Source organism: Bos taurus, chromosome 4, assembly GCF_002263795.3.
Source record: "Bos taurus isolate L1 Dominette 01449 registration number 42190680 breed Hereford chromosome 4, ARS-UCD2.0, whole genome shotgun sequence".
Lineage (NCBI taxonomy): Eukaryota > Metazoa > Chordata > Mammalia > Artiodactyla > Bovidae > Bos > Bos taurus.
The window spans coordinates 105,401,943-105,424,676 of NC_037331.1; the positions used below are offsets into that span (position 1 = coordinate 105,401,943).

At 40.7% G+C, this 22,734-nt stretch overlaps 1 protein-coding gene across 1 annotated transcript in view; it reads left to right on the forward strand.

Annotated features, from left to right (window-relative positions):
- Positions 1-22,734, forward strand: part of LOC100296901 (probable maltase-glucoamylase 2) — a 95,177-nt gene that overhangs the window by 25,780 nt on the left and 46,663 nt on the right. The window contains exons 8-22 of the mRNA XM_010804619.4: positions 28-127; positions 1,725-1,837; positions 3,263-3,388; positions 4,117-4,248; positions 4,340-4,438; positions 5,913-6,026; positions 6,607-6,691; positions 9,880-9,997; positions 13,956-14,127; positions 14,902-15,018; positions 19,108-19,265; positions 19,411-19,495; positions 20,376-20,432; positions 20,873-20,997; positions 21,828-21,916. Coding sequence (XP_010802921.2) covers positions 28-127; positions 1,725-1,837; positions 3,263-3,388; positions 4,117-4,248; positions 4,340-4,438; positions 5,913-6,026; positions 6,607-6,691; positions 9,880-9,997; positions 13,956-14,127; positions 14,902-15,018; positions 19,108-19,265; positions 19,411-19,495; positions 20,376-20,432; positions 20,873-20,997; positions 21,828-21,916 — 1,690 coding nt within the window. The remainder of the gene's footprint in view (positions 1-27; positions 128-1,724; positions 1,838-3,262; positions 3,389-4,116; positions 4,249-4,339; positions 4,439-5,912; positions 6,027-6,606; positions 6,692-9,879; positions 9,998-13,955; positions 14,128-14,901; positions 15,019-19,107; positions 19,266-19,410; positions 19,496-20,375; positions 20,433-20,872; positions 20,998-21,827; positions 21,917-22,734) is intronic.

The window sequence follows — 22,734 nt, forward strand, 5'->3', positions numbered from 1 at the left end:
ATTATTTCTTTTTGTTTTTGTTGTCAGGGCATGATTAATCTATATGGAGCTCACACATTCTTCTTGTGCCTAGAAGACACCAGCGGCTTCTCTTTCGGGGTTTTTCTGATGAACAGTAACGCCATGGGTAGGAAACATCTCTTTATCTTAGCAGCAATATGTCTTGGAATGCTGCTTTTATAAAAATGGTTTTCATAGTGAGATCATTCTTTAAAGTTGAAGGTATTAATATACTAGACCTATAATATATTTCTATAGAAACTGAAACTCAAACATAGATTAACCTGTTTACAAATCCAGTTCAAGCTGGAAGCTATTTTCATTGAAAACTGATTCAGTATTCTCTACTGATGCAAGTTACCCATAATATTTTATAGATAATAGACTCCACTGATAAACACCTTCCAAAGATACCTGTGGATTTCAACATCAAACCATGCTGTCTGTTTGTATACAACAAGGCTGTGTTTGGCAGGGTTTCTCATAGGCCACCCCATCTGTCTCTAGTTTCTGCACTAATGGTACTAGAATAAGAGTTCATTTTTATTTTTTAACTGTAAGCTCATCTAATAAGGTTTTAAAAACTTTTCCTTCAGGCTAAATCACGCACAGATCCCAGGCATTTGTATTTTTATATGGTCAGATAAGAACAGATTTTGTCCTTCTTTCTCTTAAAAAATAAATTCATTAGTATTTTATTCATTTAATATTTTGATATTCTGGTGAACTGAATATTTTGATGAACTGATGAATTGATATTTTTATGGGCTGAATGTTTTGATGAACTGATGAATGCTATTTTGATGATGAATATTTTGATGAACTGAAGAGCCTCTTGATGAAAGTGAAAGGGAAGTGAAAAAGCTGGCTTAAAACTCAACATTCCAAAAGCGAAGATTGTGGCATCCAGTCCCATCACTTCATGGCAAATAGATGGAGAAACAATGGAAACAGTGACAGACTTCATTTTCTTGGACTTCAAAATCACTGCAGATGGTGACTGCAGCCATGAAATTAAAAGACACTTGTTCCTTGGAAGAAAAGCTATGACAAACCTAGATTGCATATTAAACAATAAAGATATTATTTTGCCAACAAAGGTCCATCTGGTCAAAGCTGTGGTTTTTCTAGTAGTCATGAATGGATGTAAGAATTGGACTATAAAGAAAGCTGAGCCTTGAAAAATTGATGCTTTTGAACTGTGGTGTTGGAGAAGACTCTTGAGAGTCCCTTGGACTGAAAGGAGATCCAACCAGTCCATCCTAAAGGAAATCAGTTCTGAATATTCATTGGAAGGACTGATGCTGAAGCTGAAAGCCCAATACTTTGGCCAAGTGATGCGAAGAACTGACTCAGTGGAAAAGACCCTGATGCTAGGAAAGATTGAAGGCAGGGGGAGAAGGGGACAACAGAGGATGAAATGGTTGGATGGTATCACCGACTCGATGGGTGTGGGTTTGAGCAAGTTCCGGGAGTTGGTGATGGACAGGGAAGCCTGGTGTGCAGCAGTCCATGGGGTTGCAAAGAGTTGTTAGACTGAGTGGCTGAACTGAACTGAGTATTTTGGTAAACTTCAGCAACCATCCAAAGAAAAGAACATGTGTGATTTTCAACTCTTTAAAAATGAGACTGAGCCTGTTTTGGATAACTCAGGCATTCATATTCCAGAGATGGGTATATTTCCAACTATAACATTCTAAGAACTCTTATCTTACTGCTTTCAGAGGTCACCCTTCAGCCCGCTCCTGCCGTCACTTACCGCACGATCGGGGGTATTCTTGACTTCTATGTGTTCCTGGGAAATACTCCAGAACAAGTGGTTCAGGAATATCTGGAGGTACGGGCTTGGTGTTTAGATAATTAGAAGGTCGCATGGAGTTGGACACGACTGCAGCAACATAGCACGCCCACATGCACGCACAATCTTTATTGCTGTTATCTCATACATTCATTATAAATTAACAGGAGAACAATTAAAATTGTGAGTGAATTATGGATTCCGAAAGCTGGGACTGCGAGTCTTTCATTAGATGGAAGCATGTTCATTTGTTTGGCTGTACCAGATCTCAGTTGTGTAATGTGGAATCTAGGTCCCTGACCAGGGGTTGAGCTTGGGTCTTCTGCACTGGGAGCTCAGCGTCTTAGCCGTGGGATCACCAGGAAAGTCCCAGCTCTTCATTTATTTTGATGCACATTTATTGAGTGCCTTCTACATGCTGAAGAGGCACTGTGCAAGCCTTGAGAAATGCAAAACTAAGTTAGCTGCCATCCTGTTCCTGTTTTCAAGGAGCTCAGAGTCCATCTTTGTATGATGAATCATTCCAAAGATAAGATCTAAGGCCACAGATCAGCAAAATCTATTCATTCATTCAACAAATAAAAAAAATTAGTGAAAAGAAACTGTGTAAAAGGAACTGTGCTACTTACTTTTGGTTCAAACTGTAGGGCAGGAAGGAATTTTAGACACCATTTAGCCTAAACTTTCTATGCTACAGACAAAAAGCATCAGGTACAGAAAAATGAGGTGATTTGTTCAAAACGGCACAATTTATAATAACAGAGGAGAAATATAACAAAGGCTGAAATAATAGTAATAGGAAACACCTTATAATTAGTGCTACTAATAAGATGCATATACACTGCATGGGGACTCAGCGTGAGAGAGCCTCCCTGCTGAGGCGACTCTCATAAGGAAGGACAAGACAGTGGCTCTCAGGGAACATTTAAGACAGAGCTGTATGTGAGATCTTCTCAGAATGTTGGCTTGAGCAACCTATAGAATTGGATTTTAAACATAGTCCATTATTTCTTCATCCATCCCATTCAATATTAGTCCTGATGCTTTATGCCTAGCACTTATCGCTGTCTGAAATTAGACACTGATGTGAGAGCAGGAATCACTTTTGCTGTATGCCACTATATCCCAAGTGCCTTGTCAATCCTTTGCCACAATATCAACACTTAGAAAAGATTCACTGAATGAATGAATGTTGCTTCTTTCTTTCCCCCAATATTATACTGTGATTCAAGCATTACCTGCAAATCCCACTGTTTTCTGATGTTGCTGTTGTCAGGAATACATTTAGGCAGTTAGGTGAGCTGTAGAATTTTGCAAATTGCCCTAGGAGGTTACTCTTGGCTTCAACATTTTTAGATCTGAGGGCTTAAGAGAAAATGAAGTGAAGGGAGTATTTTCTGTGTCAGATGTGGTGCTACAGTGTGTATTCTAAATGCTTAGACACTTCTTTATTTATTTTTGCAGCTTGTTGGACGACCATTCTTGCCTCCCTACTGGAGTCTTGGGTTCCAGCTTAGTCGCAGGAATTATGGTGGTATTGATGGATTGAAAAATGTTGTAAACCGAACTCGTGAAGCTGAGATCCCTTATGTAAGTTGGAACTTCTCTTATCAACTTAGAAGAACTTCATATGTTTTGGAGTATGTAGTAGGTTGGAGAAAAAATAGCATCTGGAATCCAAGAGCCTATCAACAAAGCCCCAGTCGACCCCCACAGGCTCATGCACCCATGACTTTAAATGTCACTTAACCCCTTCACATTTCAATCTTCTCATTAAGAATAACACCTATTTCTCATAGGATGGTATGCAAACACAAAACATACACATGCATGAGAGTTTGGTTAATTAAAGTTCTATGCTTTTGTTATTTATCTTTGTTAATTATTACTCTGGCAGTTTTAGGGCAAGAAGACCAGTTTCTCCTCTTATCATCTATTCTAGTTCTATGTTTAGGCTCCAAGTTAGAACATGGTTATAACATTACTAATATACTCATTCAAACACACTTTAAAGAGAACTTGTTTTATGTCAAGCATCCAAGTTCTCAAGTTACAAGGATGAACAAGACCCAGTCCCTACCTCAAGTTCTTCTCAATTCCTCATGACACGCTTCTGTTGGTATGAAAAGGCAAACCTGCAATCTGAGAGTGCTGGTAATCTTTCAGAAAGAGTTTCTTTACTCCTAGAATATAGCCAAGTCTGGACAGTTCTGGAATCGTTAAGAACTATGGCTTCAGTTTTAATCATCAAGAACCAGAGCTATAATATCTTCCATCAGCATGATCCTATTTCTCAGTTGGCCAGCCCTGTCTTTCAGGATGTCCAGTACTCTGACATAGACTACATGGATGAAAAGAAGGATTTCACTATTGATGGAGTGGCCTTCCGTGGTCTCTCAGGTTTTGCCGAAGAGTTACATAAAAATGGACTGAAATATGTAATTATTATGGTACGTTCAAACACTTATTCTGTTGCCTAATTTTTCCTTTCAAAGTGGAAAAAGTTACTAAACAGTACTTGTTATTATATTCACTTATTAGAATCCTGGCATCTTAAATAACTCTGACTACCAGCCTTATGCGAATGGAAGCAGAAAGAGAGTGTGGATCTTGGGGGACAAAGGCTTTGTTGTTGGGCAGGTAATTTCTCAAGAAAATTGGAGTAATTATAATCATTTTGGGAAGTTTGTACTTTTGGTATGAAGATGAGTAGATAGAAAACAAGTTACAGTATCATTACTGTTTTAGTGGTTTTTTTATTATTACTTTTAGATCAGTAGATGGAATAATAGAATGATTAAAATTCTGAAGGATTTTTTAGTTGAAATATATATATATATAAATAATATGTATAAGTTTAAAGTATATAACAGGTTGATTTGATCCATTTATATAGTGCAATGTGACTGCTGTTGTAGTAATAATTAGTATTTCTATCACTTCAATATTATGATTTTTTTATTGTGGTGGGAAAAGCAGAGCTAGTCTAATTAAAAAGCTATATCCTGACTCTCCAATACTACAGATGATTGAGAAGAAATACTTTTTAGGATTTATTTGTTTATTCTATTTTTTGGCTGTGGTGAGTCTTCGTAGCTTTGCACGGACTTTAGTTGCAGTGAGTTGGGGCTACTCTTTGTTGCGGTGTGACTTCCACTGACCAACAAATAACACGAATCATTTGATCTAGGATGTTGGCAGAGGTAGTCATAGTGGGGGTGGTTGGGTTCATTATAAAGGCATTCAGTTAGAATAAAGTTTGCTGGCCCTGCTCTGGGTGGAATGTTGCTGCAAGAGACTTCTTTGCCTCATGTCTGTCCCCTGAGGTCCAAAATTATCTCTAATTATGATCTGCTGTCATCACCTAAAACGAAGGACCAGGAGTTCAGTCCACTTAAAGGAAGGACTTCAAGCTCTTATCTTGAGTTTTAAGAAACTTCTGCATTATAAATATATATTAATTGTATACATTATATTACTTGAGCATAAAATTGTCCCTAAATTACAATCTATACATTTGCTGGGGAAATGAGCAAGAAAGTATGCACAAAAGCTTATATCTCATAAATTCATAATTTACAATAATTTGGCTATAGCTGTATCTTTGTGCTACTTGTAGAAAAGGTTCAAAGCTACACTTTGATAGGAATAGATAGGAAGAGAAGATAGGGTGAGAAATAACTGGGCCTGAGTAAGAAGCATGAAGTTCACTTAACCACTTAAAAAAGATTGCTTATATGCTGAAACCAGTGTATTAATAACACATTAGAGAAATTTAATCATTCTCTCCTAAAATATTATCTAGTTAGATTTCCAGTATTTTAAACAGTTTTTCTCCCAACTGGCCTGACATAATGAAATTTTACCTTTTTTTTTAATAGGAAAAAGACATTTGATGGCTTCTTATCTATTTAATGACTTATTTTTCCTTTTCTTTTTTCTTTCCTTGGCTCTTTGCTCCTATTTTACTATTAAATTTTAGGAAGAGAGTCACAAATTTTGATTCTTAAGTGATAAGATGCATGGGGCTTCTTGTAGAAGAAATGGTAGCCAGAAATAAATCCAAAGTGAACCATTGAACAGACTAATTGCCACAGCCTTCTTTCTTCTCTAGGCATATCCTGGCTGGACAGTTTTTCCTGATTTTACTAATCCAGATTGTACTGAGTGGTGGAAAGAGCAGTTCAGTGAATTTTATAAAACTCTGGAGTTTGATGGAGTGTGGATTGTAAGTTGTTATTTCAGGATCAAACTTATTTTGGGAACAAATATTCCAAATTGTGAGATAAACTTTGACTCTGATCTGTAATAAAATAGTTTGCTTGACCTAGTGGTATTTAAAATCCTTTTACTTAATGCTGAATTTATATGCAGTAAGTTAGACTCCTCAAAACTCTGGGAAGTTTAACTCTGGATCTGCCACTAACTGGTTATTTCTTTTTGAGAAAGTCCTTTGTTTTCTCGTGGCTTCAGCTTTTACCTCCATTAACTGTATTTTAACTTAAAAAATACTGTTTTATGAGAAGCTATTAATATAATTATTGTCACACTGATTCATTAAAATTTAAAATTAATTATTAGAGAATTATTTCACGAGCATCTTTTATTTTTTAGGTGGGGATAGCTGGTGGGGATAGTTCTTTGAAATATAAAAAATTAACTGTTTATAAAATCAGGCATCACCTACTTTTAGTCCATATTTAAAGAAGTAGATAGAAAATTTGGGGCTTCTAATTCAGTAAGCATTACTCAACAGCTAACTGTGCATCAGTAACCTTTTCCATTTTGTGTATTTTGTGTTTTTGTAGGAAATGGATGAAGTATCTAGCTTTCTACAAAGTTCTGATCAAGACTGTGAAGTAAACAACTTCAACTTTCCTCCTTTCAAACCTCGTAAGTTTCAACTTGTTTCCTAGTGATGGAGGGATGAGAGGTGTTTAAAAGAACCTCAATAGTACTTGGTGTGGCCAAGAGCAATCTACTTCCTGTTCAAGGGACTCCCCATCCAAACACCCTGACCACCCTGACCACTCTTTTGCTGGGGACCTTACTTCATTGTTTGGTCTCTGATTACCTTTTTGTTGCCATAATCCATACCTCCTGTAGTTGTAGAGTTTTGCATACTTCCACCCTGTTCATTGTCTCCAAACCCTTCATGCAAGTGGTTCAATATTAAACTTTATAATCAGAGAATATCAGAATACATTAAGGTACAGATTACCTGCCATTAAAGTAAATCTTTATTTTGTTAACTTTTTTCTTTTTTTAAAAGTTGTTGTTTATTTATTTTTGGCTGTGCTGGGTCTTCACCGCTGCGTGCGGGTTTTCTCTAGTTGTGGGAGCAGAGGCTGCTCTCCAGTTGTGGTGCATGGGCTTTCAATCGCTGTGGTTACCCTTCTTGCAGAACTCAGGCTCTATGAGTTCAGGCTCGGTAGCTGTGGCACACTGGGCTCAGTTGCCCCATTGCATGTGGGAGCTTCTTGGACTAGGAACTGAATCCTTGTCTCCTACGTTGGCAGACAGATTCTTTACCACTGAGCTACCAGGAAAGCCTTTAAAAAAAAAAAAAAAAAGCTCATTAGCAACAGTTTAGAGTATGATTCCTTTTAGGTCCTTCCTATTTTTAAGGCCTTCTCCTAATGAGTTTTCCAATCTCTGATTTTGAAAGAGTGTAAGTGTGTGAGAGAGATGAAGAGGGAGAAACAGTGTTTAACAGATTATGCTGGAATCTGGAAACAAGTGAACATCTCAGTGGATAAACACAAGTTTATTCACGTAGTACTCTCATGTGGGACGTGTGACTCTCATCCAGCAATGGTTCAGGGATCTAGTTATTTCCACAGTCTGTCTCCCATCCCAGGGTCCTTTGCTTCCAACTTACTGGGTGAAAGAGAGGGTAGAGGGACTCTTATGGACACTCCTGGAAGTGGGGTGTATTTAATATGCTCACATTCCTTTGGCCAGACTCCAATAACGTAGTCTCAGCTTAATGTCAAGTGAAAGCGTGAAATATTCTCCCAGGAAGAGAATGCAGGCCTGCTGAGCCGCTGGCCAACTTCTGCCACTTGATTCTGATTTGTCCACTTCGTGTGCACCCTCGCACCAGGGTTTAGCCGTTTCGTTAGTCCCTTTTGGTCACTGCAGGAGTGGAGAAGTTTTCAGGCAGAGTCTTGACTTTCAACCATTTAACTTTTTGTAAAATCTACTGTTTGCTTCTCTCACTTATTATTTTTCCTTAATTAAAAATTTTTTTAGCCATGCTGGGTCTGCATTGCTGCTCTCGGGCTTTCTCTAGGTGCGGTGAGTGGGGTCTACTGTTGAGTGCCTTTCAACGGGTTTCTCATTGTGATGCTTCTCCTGTTGCAGAGCAGGGGCTCCAGGCAGGCGGGCTTCAGTAGTTGTAGGGTGTGGGTGCAGGAGCTGTGGCGTACAGGCTTGGTTGCCACACTAAGTAAGTGAGGTCTCCCCAGACCAGGGATCAAACCTGCGTCCTCTGCATTGGCAGGCAGATTCTTAACCACTGGACCACCCGGGAAGTCTCACTTCTCCCTAATCTCATCTTCATCCTACTTTGCTCAGTCTATGTTCCCTCAATTTTTCTTCCCACTCTGAATCAGCTTATCATGTTTCCCTTTTAATCTCTTAATTTTTTTCTTGGCCCAAACCGAGTGTTTTCCTCTACAGGAAATGGCAGTCCTATCGCCTTCTACCTGCTTCTGTTGAGCACCACATTCTCTACCGGCTGGAGCTTAGTCGCCCTATGTGTATAACCAGCTGCTTTGTCTCATAGCTGGTTTGCTTCTTGGATTTTCAGGACTGGACAGTATATATTAGTGTGATAAAGATTTAGGTAAATTAACTTTGACCCTGGGAAAATTTTAGGGTCGTTTTTTATAATTGAAGTCGTCGTGAATCTCATTCCACGATCTGAACTGTGCCAGAAACAGAATTTTCTTTATTTCTGAAAAAAACTTTCTGAAACTGTGCCTCATATTGAGGTCCTATGTGCAGACAAGTCTTCATGAAGAAGGGTCCCCAGTCATCAGTCTTCAAGGAGAAGGGAAAAGAAGCAGGTGCATAAATTAGGAGTTTGGGATTAGCAGATACAAATTACTTTGTATAAAATAGGTAGCCAACAAAGTCCTACTGAATAACGGGGAGTTAGATTCAATATCTTGTAATAAACCATAATGGAAAGGAATATATATATACACACATATACACATATATATATCTGAATCACTTTGCTGTATACTAGAAATGAATACAACATCATAAATCAACTATATTCAATAAAAGCTAATAAAGAAAAATTTTTTAAAAAGGCAATTGCAGATAAGGCAGAAAATACTGAGTATCTTAGGCATGAGAAAGGGAAAATACAGAAATAGTAGTGGTTTCTAGAGGCAAGATCTAAATATTTATTCATGAAACCATTCCACTATCTTATCTCACTTTTAAAAGAAAATCTAACTGGGGTGTGAATGTCTACAATATAAAAGTGAAAACGTTCACACTGTCATACCTGTTCTCTATTCTTCTTGACAAAATACATTGTTCATAAATGCAAGTGCTTTGTTTGTATTTAAACTCAGATGAACCATTGCTCTGAACACGTTTTCTCACTTGCCTAAGTAGCATTCTTTGTGAGCTGATGGAAATGCAGATTAATTTTAATGATCTAGCTCAGGGTAGGCCCCCGGTGCGTGTGTGCTCAGTCGTGCCTGACTCTGTGACCCCATGGACTGCAGCCCACCAGGCTCCTCTGTCCATGGGATTCTCTAGGCAAGAATACTGGAGTGGGTTGCCATTTCCTACTCCAGAGGATCTTCCTTACCCAGGGATCGAACCCACATCTCTGGTGTCTCCGGCACTGGCAGGCAGGTTCTTTAGCACCAAGTCACCTAGGAAGCCCAGGCCCCAGGTAGGAAGTACCATTTAGGATATTTAAAATCTGGAAAGGATTTTCTCAGGCGGAGACTGTCAGGGAAGGTCAGTAACCAGGAAACAAGTGGTTGGGTAGCTCTTTTGTTACAGTTGGTGGACAGGGATATGCCTCACAGATGGGTGTTTTCCCACAGGAGTTCTGGATCACTTGCTTTTCGCAAGAACCCTCTGCATGGACACAGAGTTTCATGGGGGCTTTCACTACGATGTCCACAGCTTGTATGGCTACACCATGGCAAAAGCCACAGACTCGTAAGCATGGGTTTCCTCCTAATTCCATCTGGGGAGGTGGGAGGTGAAGCGTTTCTCTTGTCTTTCATCATTGTATATTTCAAATATTTTTGTGGTTATAGGCATATGGAAACTCAGATCTTACAGTACACTTAAGAGGTTTTCCTCATATCCCAGGTTTTTATGCAGGATTTCTTTTGATTGGCTTCATTATTTCAAAGATTGGCTTCATTATTTCAAAGATTGGCTTCATTATTTCAGGAACTTCATTATTTTGAAGACACTCAAAGGCAATAACATACAAGGTATTTAGAGGTCCCAGTTGGACATTAGTACTTTCTTTGGTCCTATTACTGAATGTACTAAGATCACCACTCTAAGGTTGCCTGATTCAGCCAATAAAAATACAGGCTACCCAGTTAAATCTGCACTTGTTGTTATTATTATTCAGTTGCTCAGTCGTTTCTGACTCTGTGACCCCATGGACTACAGCACACCAGGCTTCCCTGTTCTTCACCATCTCCCAGAGTTCGCTCAGACTCATGTCCATTGAGTCTGTGATGCCATCCAACCATCTCATCTTCTGTCATCCCTTCTCTTCCTGCTCTCAATTTTTCCCAACGTCAGGGTCTTCTCCAGTGAGTGACTCTTCACATCAGGTGGCCAGAGTATTGGAGCTTCAGCTTCACCATCAGTCTTTTCAGTGAATATTCAGGGTTGATTTCCTTTAGGATTGACTGCAAGGGACTCTCAAGAGTCTTCTCCAGCAACACAGTTCAAAAGTATCAATTCTTCAGCACTCAGCCTTCTTTACGGTCCAGCTCTTACATCTGAACAAGACTACTAGAAAAACCGTAGGTTTACAATATGCTTAATGTGCCAAAATCTTATTATTTATATATATATATTTTTTTTTTTTCTTGCTGGACTGTCAGTTTTTAAGATTAAAGGTGCCCATGTATCCCTAGTGTACAAACTAAAAACATATTTGTTGAATGAATAAATGCTGGGCCTGAGGAAGAGAAGATCAGGATGGGCCCCTGAGGGACCCAATTCTAGAGGCAGAGTCTGTGTTGACTTTGTCTTCCAGCACCATTTTGCCATCATGACTTTTTATTAATGCTGAATCATCCAGATGAGGGTAGATCCTTGTCTAGTAAATGAAAAAGTGTTTATTTCAATGAAAGATACGCTTCAAGAAGGACACATATTTCTGATTTTCTGTCTTGTCTTTTCTGGCTTCTTTTTCTCTTTCTCTACCTTTCATGAGAAATAAACTAGATGAATAAGACTCAGTTTCCCCATCTTTGAAATGAGAGACTTGGATCAATGTTTTCTGTAGCAGCAATAGTGTTAGTCACTCAGTCATGTCCGACTCTTTGCGACCCCATGGACTGCAGCGCACCAAGCTCCTCTGTGCAAAGAATTCTCTAGGCAAGAATATTGGAGGGGGTTGCCATTTCCTCCTCCAGGAGATCTTCTAGACCCAGGGATTGAACCTGAGTCTTCGGCATTTCAGGCAGATTCTTTATTTACTGTCTGAGCCACCAGGGAAGCCCATGTTTCCTATAGCACCTTCCTAGTTTATCTGTACACTTAGATGTGCCAATCTAAGGATGGAAGGCAAGAGGGAGAGGGCATAAATGGCCAGGGCAAAAAGGAAGAGTAAGGAAGGGTAGTAGGAAGGAAAGAGACTTTAAGTTGCATTATTGTTAGTGTCTCCATGTGACAAAGTGCTTTAACATCATGATGGGGTTGATTAAAACATTCTACTAGCTGTGGTTGAGAGTTAAAAGGTAACTATGACTGAGTAAGGAGTAAGCACCCTTCTAACTTCCCTATGTCAGGCAGAATGACCTAAATTTCCAGAGAACTGTGGAAATAACCATAACTTAGCCTTCAGGTTGGGGGCAGAGATGTCTGGAAAACAAATGGGATCTGGGCATCAGGAGAACTTAAGTCTTGTGGCTTCCCTGGTGGCTCAGAAGGTAAAGAATCTGCCTGCAGTGCAGGAGACCCGAGTTAGATCCCTGAGTTGGGAAGATCCGCTGGAAAAGGGAATGGCTACCCACTCCAGTACTCTTGCCTGGAGAATTCCATGGACAGAGGAGCCTGGTGGGCTGCAGTCCATGGGGTCACAAAGAGTTGGATACAACTAAGCGACTAACACTTTGACTTCCACACTAAGTCTTAGATATAATGAGTATTTGGCTCCATCTTAGCTGGCAGTCCAGTCTGGGGAATGTGTTTGCTGATATACCCAAAGGAGGAAATTCACTTCCATATAGGCTGAAAGCAGAAGACCAGATTCTCTCAGAGATCAGAACCTGATCATAAATAAGTCAAACTTGAATGGTGGGAAAGAGAAATGAAAAGATCTCTGAGCTGGGAAAAAACAGTTATCTCCTCTGTGTTACCTTAATGGCCCAGCTTAAGTAAACTAACTGCAGATAATGTCATCCCTGTTTGAGTTTCACTCTATAAAGCTGAATGTGTTTCTTTCATGACTGATGACTGCAGAAGGCAATAATCCCTCTGACCAACAGCAATAAGGGCAAAGTGTCCGCCAATCTAGATCAAAAGAGAGACAAGGACGAGAATTGAAGAGTGTGTCCTCTCCTCCAACCTACTCCCATCTTTTGGTCATTGAATTGTCAGGATGGAACACGTCTTTTTCATGAGTCAGCCTCCTAATTCAGAATTTTCCTCCTGTTGTCATTATAAGTCATTCTGCATGTAGAGACTCTCCATAAAATCCTTAGGAATGTGAAGTAAGGAAGCATTGGTGGTTGTGTTGGTGTCTATGAGGAATTACTTGATGCCTGGTGATAACTTTTTCTCAGACCATGTGTTGAAAGGAAAGATAAAAGAACTGGCCTGCAAACAGCTAGCAGCAATTGTGTTTCTATCAAGTGTTACTGTCTTACAGTTGTATTATTGTTCATTTTTGGAGTCTAAAGGAAGGTGTGAACTATTTAGTGTGAAAGAAGAAAGATGGCAGAGGCCTTTTAGTAAAGCACCTACGTAAGAAAGTATGCGGAACAGAAGCTAAGAAAATAGCCTACATCTAAAAAAATATATAAATATTTTCCTTGTATTACATATAAAACATGTAATAAAATATTACATATCAAATGAAACTATATAGAAAAGACAGCAAAGGAATTAAAAACAGAATTCAAAGATAATAGCTTCAGGATTTAGGGTGGGATAATATATAGTTAATAATATTAACTATATGCAATTATCTTTCTGAATTCTGTTTTTAATTCCTTTGCTCTCTTTTCTATATAGCTTTATTTGATATGTAATAGTTTATGTGTAATACAAGGAAAATACTTTATATTTTAGTTGTTTTTAACGTTATAAAGAGTGCCATATATCATTTCACTTGTCAGTTCATTTGTTTCAATTATTATTTTGTATAGATTACAAATTTCTTGTATTGGACATTGCTAATGATAAGTTGTGAAGCTTCAGAGGAACCAGGTGCTTGGAGCCCAGCTGGTGTACACACTCTCTTCTTGGGCCAGCAGTGGGTACAGGGTTCCAGCCTGAGCTGGTGTTGTCCTGAACAGGATTACTGATGGGCAGCAAGGCATGGGGCCAAGGAACACTGAAGAAACCTTGTCTAGAGGGAGGAGATAGGGCCAAGAACCCCAAACATGGCGCCAGGGTAGTTTTGACCCAAAAGGCAGAGCACAATGAGTTCCAACAAGATAGAGAAAACATAATCAAGAGGATAGGAGCTTAGAGAAATTCCTTGGTGGGGGGCTGATCTGTAGAGGTTTGTAATGTCATGTGAGATCTGAAACTTTATCCAGAAGAGAGAAAGAAGCTCTTAAACACACTAAACTAGTTTGCTTTCCTGATTCCTGACACTTTGGTGTTTTTCTGAGTTTGATTGGAAAGCCCATTACTGCCCTGGGGGTAGGGGAGTCCTAGTCATTCCAGTTTACTTACCTGTATTCCTTTTAAGGGCCATGGAGAATATCTTCCGCAATAAGAGACGCTTCATCTTATCACGTTCTACTTTTGCGGGATCTGGCAAATTTGCTGCTCATTGGTTGGGGGACAATGCAGCCAGATGGGACGATCTCCGATGGTCCATCCCTGGTATCCTGGAGTTCAACCTATTCGGCATCCCCATGGTGAGTTCCATTCTGAAACAAGGAGCTTTCACCATTTGTCCTTTGACATTGTTTTCATCACCAGACTTTGAGGGTGTCTGAAAACCAAGGAGCATGTATTTCACTGTCATATGTATTGGGAAAAATCAATTTGTTTTTTGGCTGTGCTGCCTCTTCATTGCTGTGTATGGGCTTTCTCTAGTTGCCATGAGTAGAGGCTACTCTCTAGTTGCGGTGCTCGGGCTTCTCATCTCAGTGGTTTCTCATTGCAGAGCACAGACTCTAGGCCCGCAGGCTTCGGTATTTGTGGCTTTCAGGCTCAATAGCTGTGGCGCACAGGCTTCATTGCTCCACGGCATGTGGGATCTTCCTGGACCAGGGAGCAAACCCACGTCTCCTGCATTGGCAGGCAGATTCTTAACCACTAGACCACCAGGGAAGCCTGGGAAAACCAATTTTTATGTGCCTTGTGAGCTGTCTTTGGAAGGTAGAATGGTAAACGTAACACATATTAGTGTCACAGAAAATCCCATCAGCAGAGCATCTATGAATGCCAAACCTTGAAAGTGAAAGCTGAATGTTGAAGAAGAGTCCTTAATAAGACAGTTTCTTCTTGTTAGTAGATTTGCCATGCATACTTGTTTCTTTCTCCCATTTGGCTCCAGCCAAATGGGACTTCCTTATGCATGGAAGGATGGAAATAAGAGATGCTATTTTTCCTTATCATATAGGTACCCAGCCAATGCTCTCTCTTCTCTCACTGACCATGTGCTTGTGTGTGTGTTAATTCTCCAGGTAGGTGCCAACATCTGTGGTTACAGAGAGAATGTCACAGAGGAGCTTTGCAGACGGTGGATGCAGCTGGGAGCATTTTATCCACTGTCGAGGAATCACAACGGGCCTGGGTTCAGGGTAAGGTTCCAAGAGAAATGATGGAGACTTCTTGAATTTTATGATCTACTTATACTCAAAGAGAGATTGAAGAAAATCCTACAGGGTGGCCCTACATGCAGAGGCAGAATAGATAAACCTTAGGTAATAGGCTTCAAAAACAGGGTGTGGGGATGAGAGTATGTGGGGAATAGAATGTATGTAACTAAATGGTTCCATTGCTGGAGACTCACCAGTAAGGTGAGAAGCATCGTGAATGTGTCCATGGCGCTTCTATTGCTTCTGCTGTTTGTTGCTGTTTTGTCTCTAAGTCTCGTCTGACTCTCTTTCGACCCCATAGGCTGTAGCCCTCCAGGCTCTTCGGTCCGTGGGATTTCCCAGGCAAGAATACTGGAGTGAGTTGCCATTTCCTTCTCCAGAGGATTTTTCAGACCCAGGGATCAAACCCACATCTCCTACATTGGCCTGCAGATTCTTTACCCCTGAGCCACCAGGGAAGCCCTATTGCTTCTGTTACTACCTTATATAAGTTGAGACAGAGTCCACTGGGTTTTTCTTCGTTAATACAAGGGAAACTCCTCCAAGATAAGGGACACTGGGGAGGAAGGATTTAGGGAGGGACAGGCCAGGGACTTGAACTTTGTTTTCACCTTGTTACACATTCTGTCTTTCTACGAATGGTTCGTGAGACCACCCCCACTGCTTCTCATGACTCATCATAATTTTAGCCTCTTCTATATAAGGTCCTATTTTTGATGGGCAAGTATAGCTATAGGTTTGAAGTCCCCTTTTTTAAAGTATATTAAATTTTATAATATAATATTATTATAAATAATATAATATAATATCATTATATATTATTATTATTATATGTTGCCATTATATGTTGCTAGACTGTTTTCCGGAATGACTGTAAAATTGACATTTCACCTAGTAGTGTGTCTCCTTTCCCCCTACATTCCACTTTTGTCTTTTTTAAAGGTGGAGTACATTTGATTTACGATGTGGTATTAGTTTCAGGTGCCCAGCAAAGTGGATCTATTATACATATTCATATACCCACTCTTTCTAGAATCTTTTCCCATATAGGTCATTGCACAGTATTGAGTAGAGTTCCCCGTGCTATACAGGAGGTCCTTGCTGCTGCTGCTGCTGCTGCTGCTAAGTCACTTCAGTCGTGTCCAACTCTGTGCGACCCCATAGACGGCAGCCCACCAGGCTCCCCCATCCCTGGGATTGTCCAGGCAAGAACACTGGAGTGGGTTGCCACTTCCTTCTCCAATGCATGAAAGTGAAAAGTGAAAGTGAAGTCGCTCAGTCGAGTCCGACCCTCAGCAACCCCATGGACTGCAGGCTACCAGGCTCCTCCATCCATGGGATTTTCCAGGCAGGCGTGCTGGAGTGGGGTGCCATAGCCTTCTCCTCAGGAGGTCCTTACTAGTTGTCTATTTTATATACAGTGATGTGTATATGTCAGTTCCAATCTCCCAGCTTATCCCTGCCCCCACCCCTTCCCCTCTCATAATCATAAGTTTGTTTTCTACATCTGTGACTCTATTTCTGTTTTGTAAATACATTCTCCAGTACCATTTGCTTAGAATCTACATATAAGCAGTATCATATATTTGTCCTTCTCTTTCTGATGCACTTCACTCCCTGTGACAATCCCTAGATCCATCCATGTTGTTCCAAATGGCATTATTTCATTTTGCTCTGTTTCATGGCTGAGTAATATTCTACTGTGTATATGCACCACATCTTTATCCACTGCTCTGTCGATGGACATTACTCCAAGTGCCCCTTAAGGAGATGTCTTTGGTGATGCTAAGGATGAGTACTGTGGGATGCTCTTTCTTTTAACGACCTCATCCGCAGTTTTCATTTGAGTGGGTTAGCTCTTAATAGACTAATTAGAGTAACGTATTGATGGTCACTTTAGTTTCCATTCTCTATTTTATCCAATGACATGTCTCTAACCTGGGAAAGACTCACAGCCAAGTATTTTATCCCTGGCCTTTCCTAGCTATTGGTGATCCATAGAGAGATAGACTATTTCTGGACTTCTAAGTAAGGGGCTGGGAGCAGGTAGGGTGGGCTCACTTTCTGAAGAGATGGCCTGGAAGCACTTAATACAGAGAAGTGCACTCAGAGCTCTTAGGTTCATGGGTTCCAGAGCCTTTTTCCTTTCCTCTCAACGAGTGCTGTTCCATAGAATAATAATGAGAGCCATACAGCTACCTTTAAGTGTAAATTTTTTTTAAATGAGAAGAAATAGGGTCAATTATTCTTAATATATTTTATATAATTCAATATATCCCTAACATTATAATTTCAATCTGGATTTGACACATAATATTAATGAGCTATTTTATATTCTTTTTTTTCTACTAAGTCTTCAAATTTAAGTGTGCATTTTACATTTGACAGTGCATTCAATTAGGATGCTAACTTTTCAGTAGTTGGAGTTAAGCGTAATCCTACCAAAATAATAATGTTTAATGGAAAAAATATTTTATGTTGATTCCATTTTTAGGTTTATATTTAAATGGGTTAAAATAAAATAAAATGAAAAGTTCTATTCTTCAGTCTTACTAACCACATCGCAAGTGTGGAGTAGCCCCATGTACCATGTAGCCACCATAGTGGATGGTGCAGCTCTGGACTTTCTCTGTTGGAGACCAAACTGATAGAGGCTATGGAGTGTTGTTTTCTTTGGTGTTTCGCCTTAGGATTTTCATGAGTCACACACTGGGGCAACCACACAGAGGTCTCACGGAATAGTTCTATGCGGAAGGAGTGAAATGGGCATCTTAGGGACAAAAGAAAAAATTTAAACAATTTTCTCTAAAGCAAGATGACTGATCTAAATATGGCACTCATATCTTTCACATCTTTCTAGTTATAGTGAGAATGAACATAACGACTGCTCATCATTAATGGAAAATTTCTGTTTCTGGGAAGCAAATTAGATTTTTCATCTAAAGGGTTTTTTGTTTTTGTTTTTTTTTTTGGTCTGTTCTTGGATAAAATCTACTAGGGGCTTCCCAGGTGGCTCAATGAGCTCGCCTGCTCAGCAGGAGACATGGGTTCGATCCCTGGGTCTGGAAGATCCCTGGAGAAGGAAATGGCAACCTACTCCATTGCTCTTGCCTGAGAAATCCCATGGACAGGAGCCTGGCAGGCTTCAGTCCATGGGATCATGAAGAGTTGGACATGACTTAGTGACTAAAAGACAACAATATCTAGTAAAAGCTGTACTCATGATTTTTTTTTAACACATTGTATATTGAAGAACAAACAGAGGTCACTGTCTTTGGAATAGAGAAAATAAAACATATTTTGATGGTGAAAACATTACAGACAAAACCAGGCATAAAGTTTAAAATTGCAAATTTCTAAAACTGTAAGGAAGGGGAGAGAAGGATTGCACATCATGGTGGTAGGCAGTGTGGCTTAAGGCCATTGGTTTCAAATAGTATTTTAGTAGGAGTGGCTCAGATGGGAAAGAATCTACCTGCAATGTGGGGGACTTGGGTTCAATCCCTGGGTTGGGAAGATCTTCTGGAAAAGAGAATGGCAATCCACTCCAGTATTCTTGCCTGGAAAACTCCGTGGACTGATCAGCCTGGCAGGCTATAGTCCATGGGGTCACAAAGAGTCAGTCATGACTGAGCAACTACACTTTCACTTTTCACAACTTTATTGCATTATATGCCAAATGAAGTATTATCAGAAACCTTAATAAATAACATACATTAGAGCAACAACTCTAGGGGAGCAGGGCCCACTTTAGCCCCTTTATCTCCATGGCCACTTTGAGGACCTCTCGATTACCCTGAGGCTGCAGATGCGTCATAGATTGGCAGATCTATCAAATTTAAACTCTGCCACTCGCTTACAATTTGACATTGGGGAAGTCATGTAATCGTTGATTCTATTTTTCCATCTATAAAATGAAGAAGGAGAACCAAGATCCTTGCAGTTCTAGAAATGCTTTGACATCCTCTGAATTGGGAAACATGACTACTTTCACTTGAGAAAGCTTCTTATCCCAAGAGCGCTTCAGAGATTTGATGGAAATATTTAGTAATTGCTTACATTTCCTTCTAGGACCAGGATCCTGCTGCCTTCAGTGAAAACAACGCTATGCTGTTGGAATCCTCCAGATACTATCTGAACATCCGCTACACCCTGCTGCCCTATCTCTACACCCTTTTCTACCGAGCTCATACCCTGGGGGAGACCGTAGCAAGGCCCCTCGTCCACGAGTAAGCCCCCTGACCTGCAAAGACTCCCCTTCGGATCATAGCGTCACTGGCCTTGCTAGTAGCAGCAAGGTCAGCTAGGACCCTGCTGCCCCACCATGTGCGGCTGCTTTGTATTCAGGCTTTACCTGCCTTCTCTGTTTTCCAGGTTCTACCAGGACCCAGCCACCTGGGAGGTGCACGAGCAGTTCCTCTGGGGGCCTGGACTCCTCATCACGCCTGTTTTATATGAAGTGTGTTTATAATCTGAACAATGGGGTGGACTCTCCCACTTGTTCTCGTGGATTTACAGCTGAATAAGCTGGGGCCCGAGTGTCTGTGTTTAAAGATAAATCCGACTACAAATAGGAGGGAGAGAGCACGAAAATTTGGAAATTAGAAAAATAGTAATTATTGATCTCACCCTCAATTTGCCAAGCCAAACAATCTCCATTTTGCAAAATTACCTTAAAGCTTGTTTCCTTAAGCATGTGGCCTTGGTACTGATGGGGGCTTTGAATATCTGAGAGTTCAGGCCGATCATCTGTCTGTGCTTCCTGTTCACCACAGGGGGTGTGTTTCTTAAAGTCAGGGTGGGGGAAGAGAAGAGGTGGGGAGAGGAGTGTGGAGGGAGAGAGGGGTGCTGGGTACGGGGACAGTGTTATTCTAGAGTCCCTGTAGGAAGGACCAAGTAGAATCAAGGGCAGGGGTGAGTAGGGAAGAATAGGAGAGGGGTCAGGATTATGCTGATCTGTTTATAAACATGAGAGATGGCTCATGGACTCAAGTCAAAGGCCCTTGGAGCTGACATTTTAGCCCCAGCATCTCATGGTAGGTCCTGCTGGCTCACAAGTAGTCCTCCTGCAAAGCTCTTCGGAGGGCCTAGCTGCTTCCTTCTCCTCCTATCAGATTACACAAGGGACTCAGGGAATACACTTTCTCTGCTTTTCTCAGCAGTCTCCAAGCAAAACAATCTTCACTTCTAGGAACAGCTCTGTTTTGGTTAATCTGCCCAGTTTTTCTGAGGCAGCTTTCTCTCAGGAGTGTTGCGATGAGGACGTGCCACCATGGGTGAGGGTGTTGTGTAAACTGTAAAGGGTTGTGCCAGTGTTGCTCACCGTTATGTTTCCCCAGGGTTTGAACTATGCAAGAGCATACATACCCGACGCCATCTGGTACGACTATGAAACGGTGAGTGAGTGAGTCCTGGGTGCTTGGGGTAGGCTAATAAAACAAAGTTTTACATTTTGTTGCTTATAGGTATGTTCCTGGGAAGAAGGCCTTTCCTGGGGTACAATGAAATAATTTGAATAACTAGAGTAGGTTTATGGAAATTTTCAGTCGATTTGACTGGCTATTCTGCAGCTATGTGGACTAGTAGTGGGCCTTAGGTTGTGATGATCTATAGAATTAAAACCCGAGTGGGAAATCACACACAGCATAGTGTAGTATAAGGAAATAGGATAGGCTGGAGTCTTGGCTCTGCTATTTCCTATGTGCTTTGGGGAAGTCACTTCACTTTGTGAGGTGTGGTGGCGGGGCTTAAAATGAAGCAACAGAACTAGATAATTCCAATGTCACTTGTAGCCCAAACAACGTATTTTCTGGTCTTTTCCCCTTTTATTGGCTAGCAAGTAGCTATAGAATGGAGGAAACAATTTGTGGAGATGCTGCTGCCAGGTGATAGGATAGGACTTCACCTCCGAGGGGGCTACATCTTTCCCATCCAGCAGCCAAACACGACCACAGAGACCAGGTAAGCTCCTCACTCTTCTGAGGGTGCAGAGTGTTACAGGAAAGAAAAATTGGAACTGAAAGTGTATCAACTAAGGGAAAATAGCTTCAGTAACTCATCTTTCTCACTTCCTCTCAAGGTCAGCCCAAAATTGGCATCTTCATTTAGCAGGGGATAGCTGTAGCCTCAGTTCCTTTACGTTCCCATTGTCTTTCACTTGTAAATTGCATCAAATTGTAAGGATGGTCAAAATAATCACTCATGAGGATTCCCCAGGTCAGAAAGTATCCTCAAGTAGATTTCCTTAGGCATGAGACAATGCAGGTTAATGGAAGGTAAGAGATACCATATGAAAGTCAACATAGGTTTAAGGTCAAGAGCCAGAAAATTTGGGTTCGAGCCTCAGCTCTGCTACATACAAGAAGCGTTACCACGGGCAACTTACTTTGTGCATCTCTGCTCATCATTAGTAAACTGGAGATGATGGTACTTCAACTTCTTAGAGTTATTAAGAGGCTCAGATGAAATAATAGATATGGTTTAAGGCATATAGGATGCTTAGAAGATTGCCTGCCATGTGGAGAGCATCCAGTAAGTACTAATTGTTAGTATTATCACAAGTGCGGTTCTCAGCAGGAACTGCCTCCATCTAATGTTCTTCTTAAGCTCATTCACTACTCGCCTCTGCTGTCTACCCACACCCTGCTTTCCGTGTTTTCAGACAGCATCAGTATCTACTTAATATCTGAGATTGACTCCAAAATGGTCTGTCCCTGGGGCACGAAGGGGGCTGGCTTAAGACCATTCTATCTTTTCTTCATTCTCTGAAACTGAGAATTGCTCCTTTACAGCCGGAAGAACTCTCTGGGACTCATCATTGCCTTGGACTCTAAGCGAGAAGCAAAGGGAGAGCTGTACTGGGATGATGGTGTCTCTAAAGGTAGACTTCCTTATGGTACCATCACTGCGCTTCTCCTTGGCAGTTCATCTCAGCAGACTGTCCAGTATGGCACGAGCTTTGTTACCACTGATGCTCATTTCTGTAGCTTAGAATCAATGCATTCTTAAAGTTCCACTAGCCAAGCACATACATTAAAATAGACTTCAAATGAGCAACTTGTGTGTCATTGACTCTACCAAAGCGAAAGATATGATTGGATTTAGTTTCTTCCTTTCTCTGGATGTCATTATTAATGTCAGAATAATACATTACGTTAATGTGTATATGTGTTCAGTTGCATCTGACTCTTTGTGACCCCATGGCCTATAGCCTGCCAGGCTCCCTTGTCCATAGAATTTCCCAGGCAAGAATACTGGCACAGGTTGCCATTTCCTACTCCAGGGGATCTTCCTGACCCAGGGATCAAACCTGCGGCTCTGGTGTCTCCTGCACTGGCAGGCAGATTTTTTACCACTAGCACCACCTAGGAAGCTACAATTTATTAATAGATTGTAAAATATTGCCTTGGTTGCTATTGAGAGGCAAGTATCTAATTTGTGTGGTGTTTTTTCACACATAAGTACCTCACATAAGCTTTGGGTCTCGTTATATAAAAATCTGCCCTACATAGAATTAGCATTTATTAATAGTTCTTGGCTATTTTTTATTGTGCTATGTGCAGGGCCTAAACTTCCAGGTGACTCAGTGGGTAAAGATCCCACCTGCAAATCCAGGAGATATATGTGATGCAGGTGCAATCCCTGGGTCGAGAAGATCCCCTGGAGGAGGGCATGGCAACCCATTCTAATATTCTTACC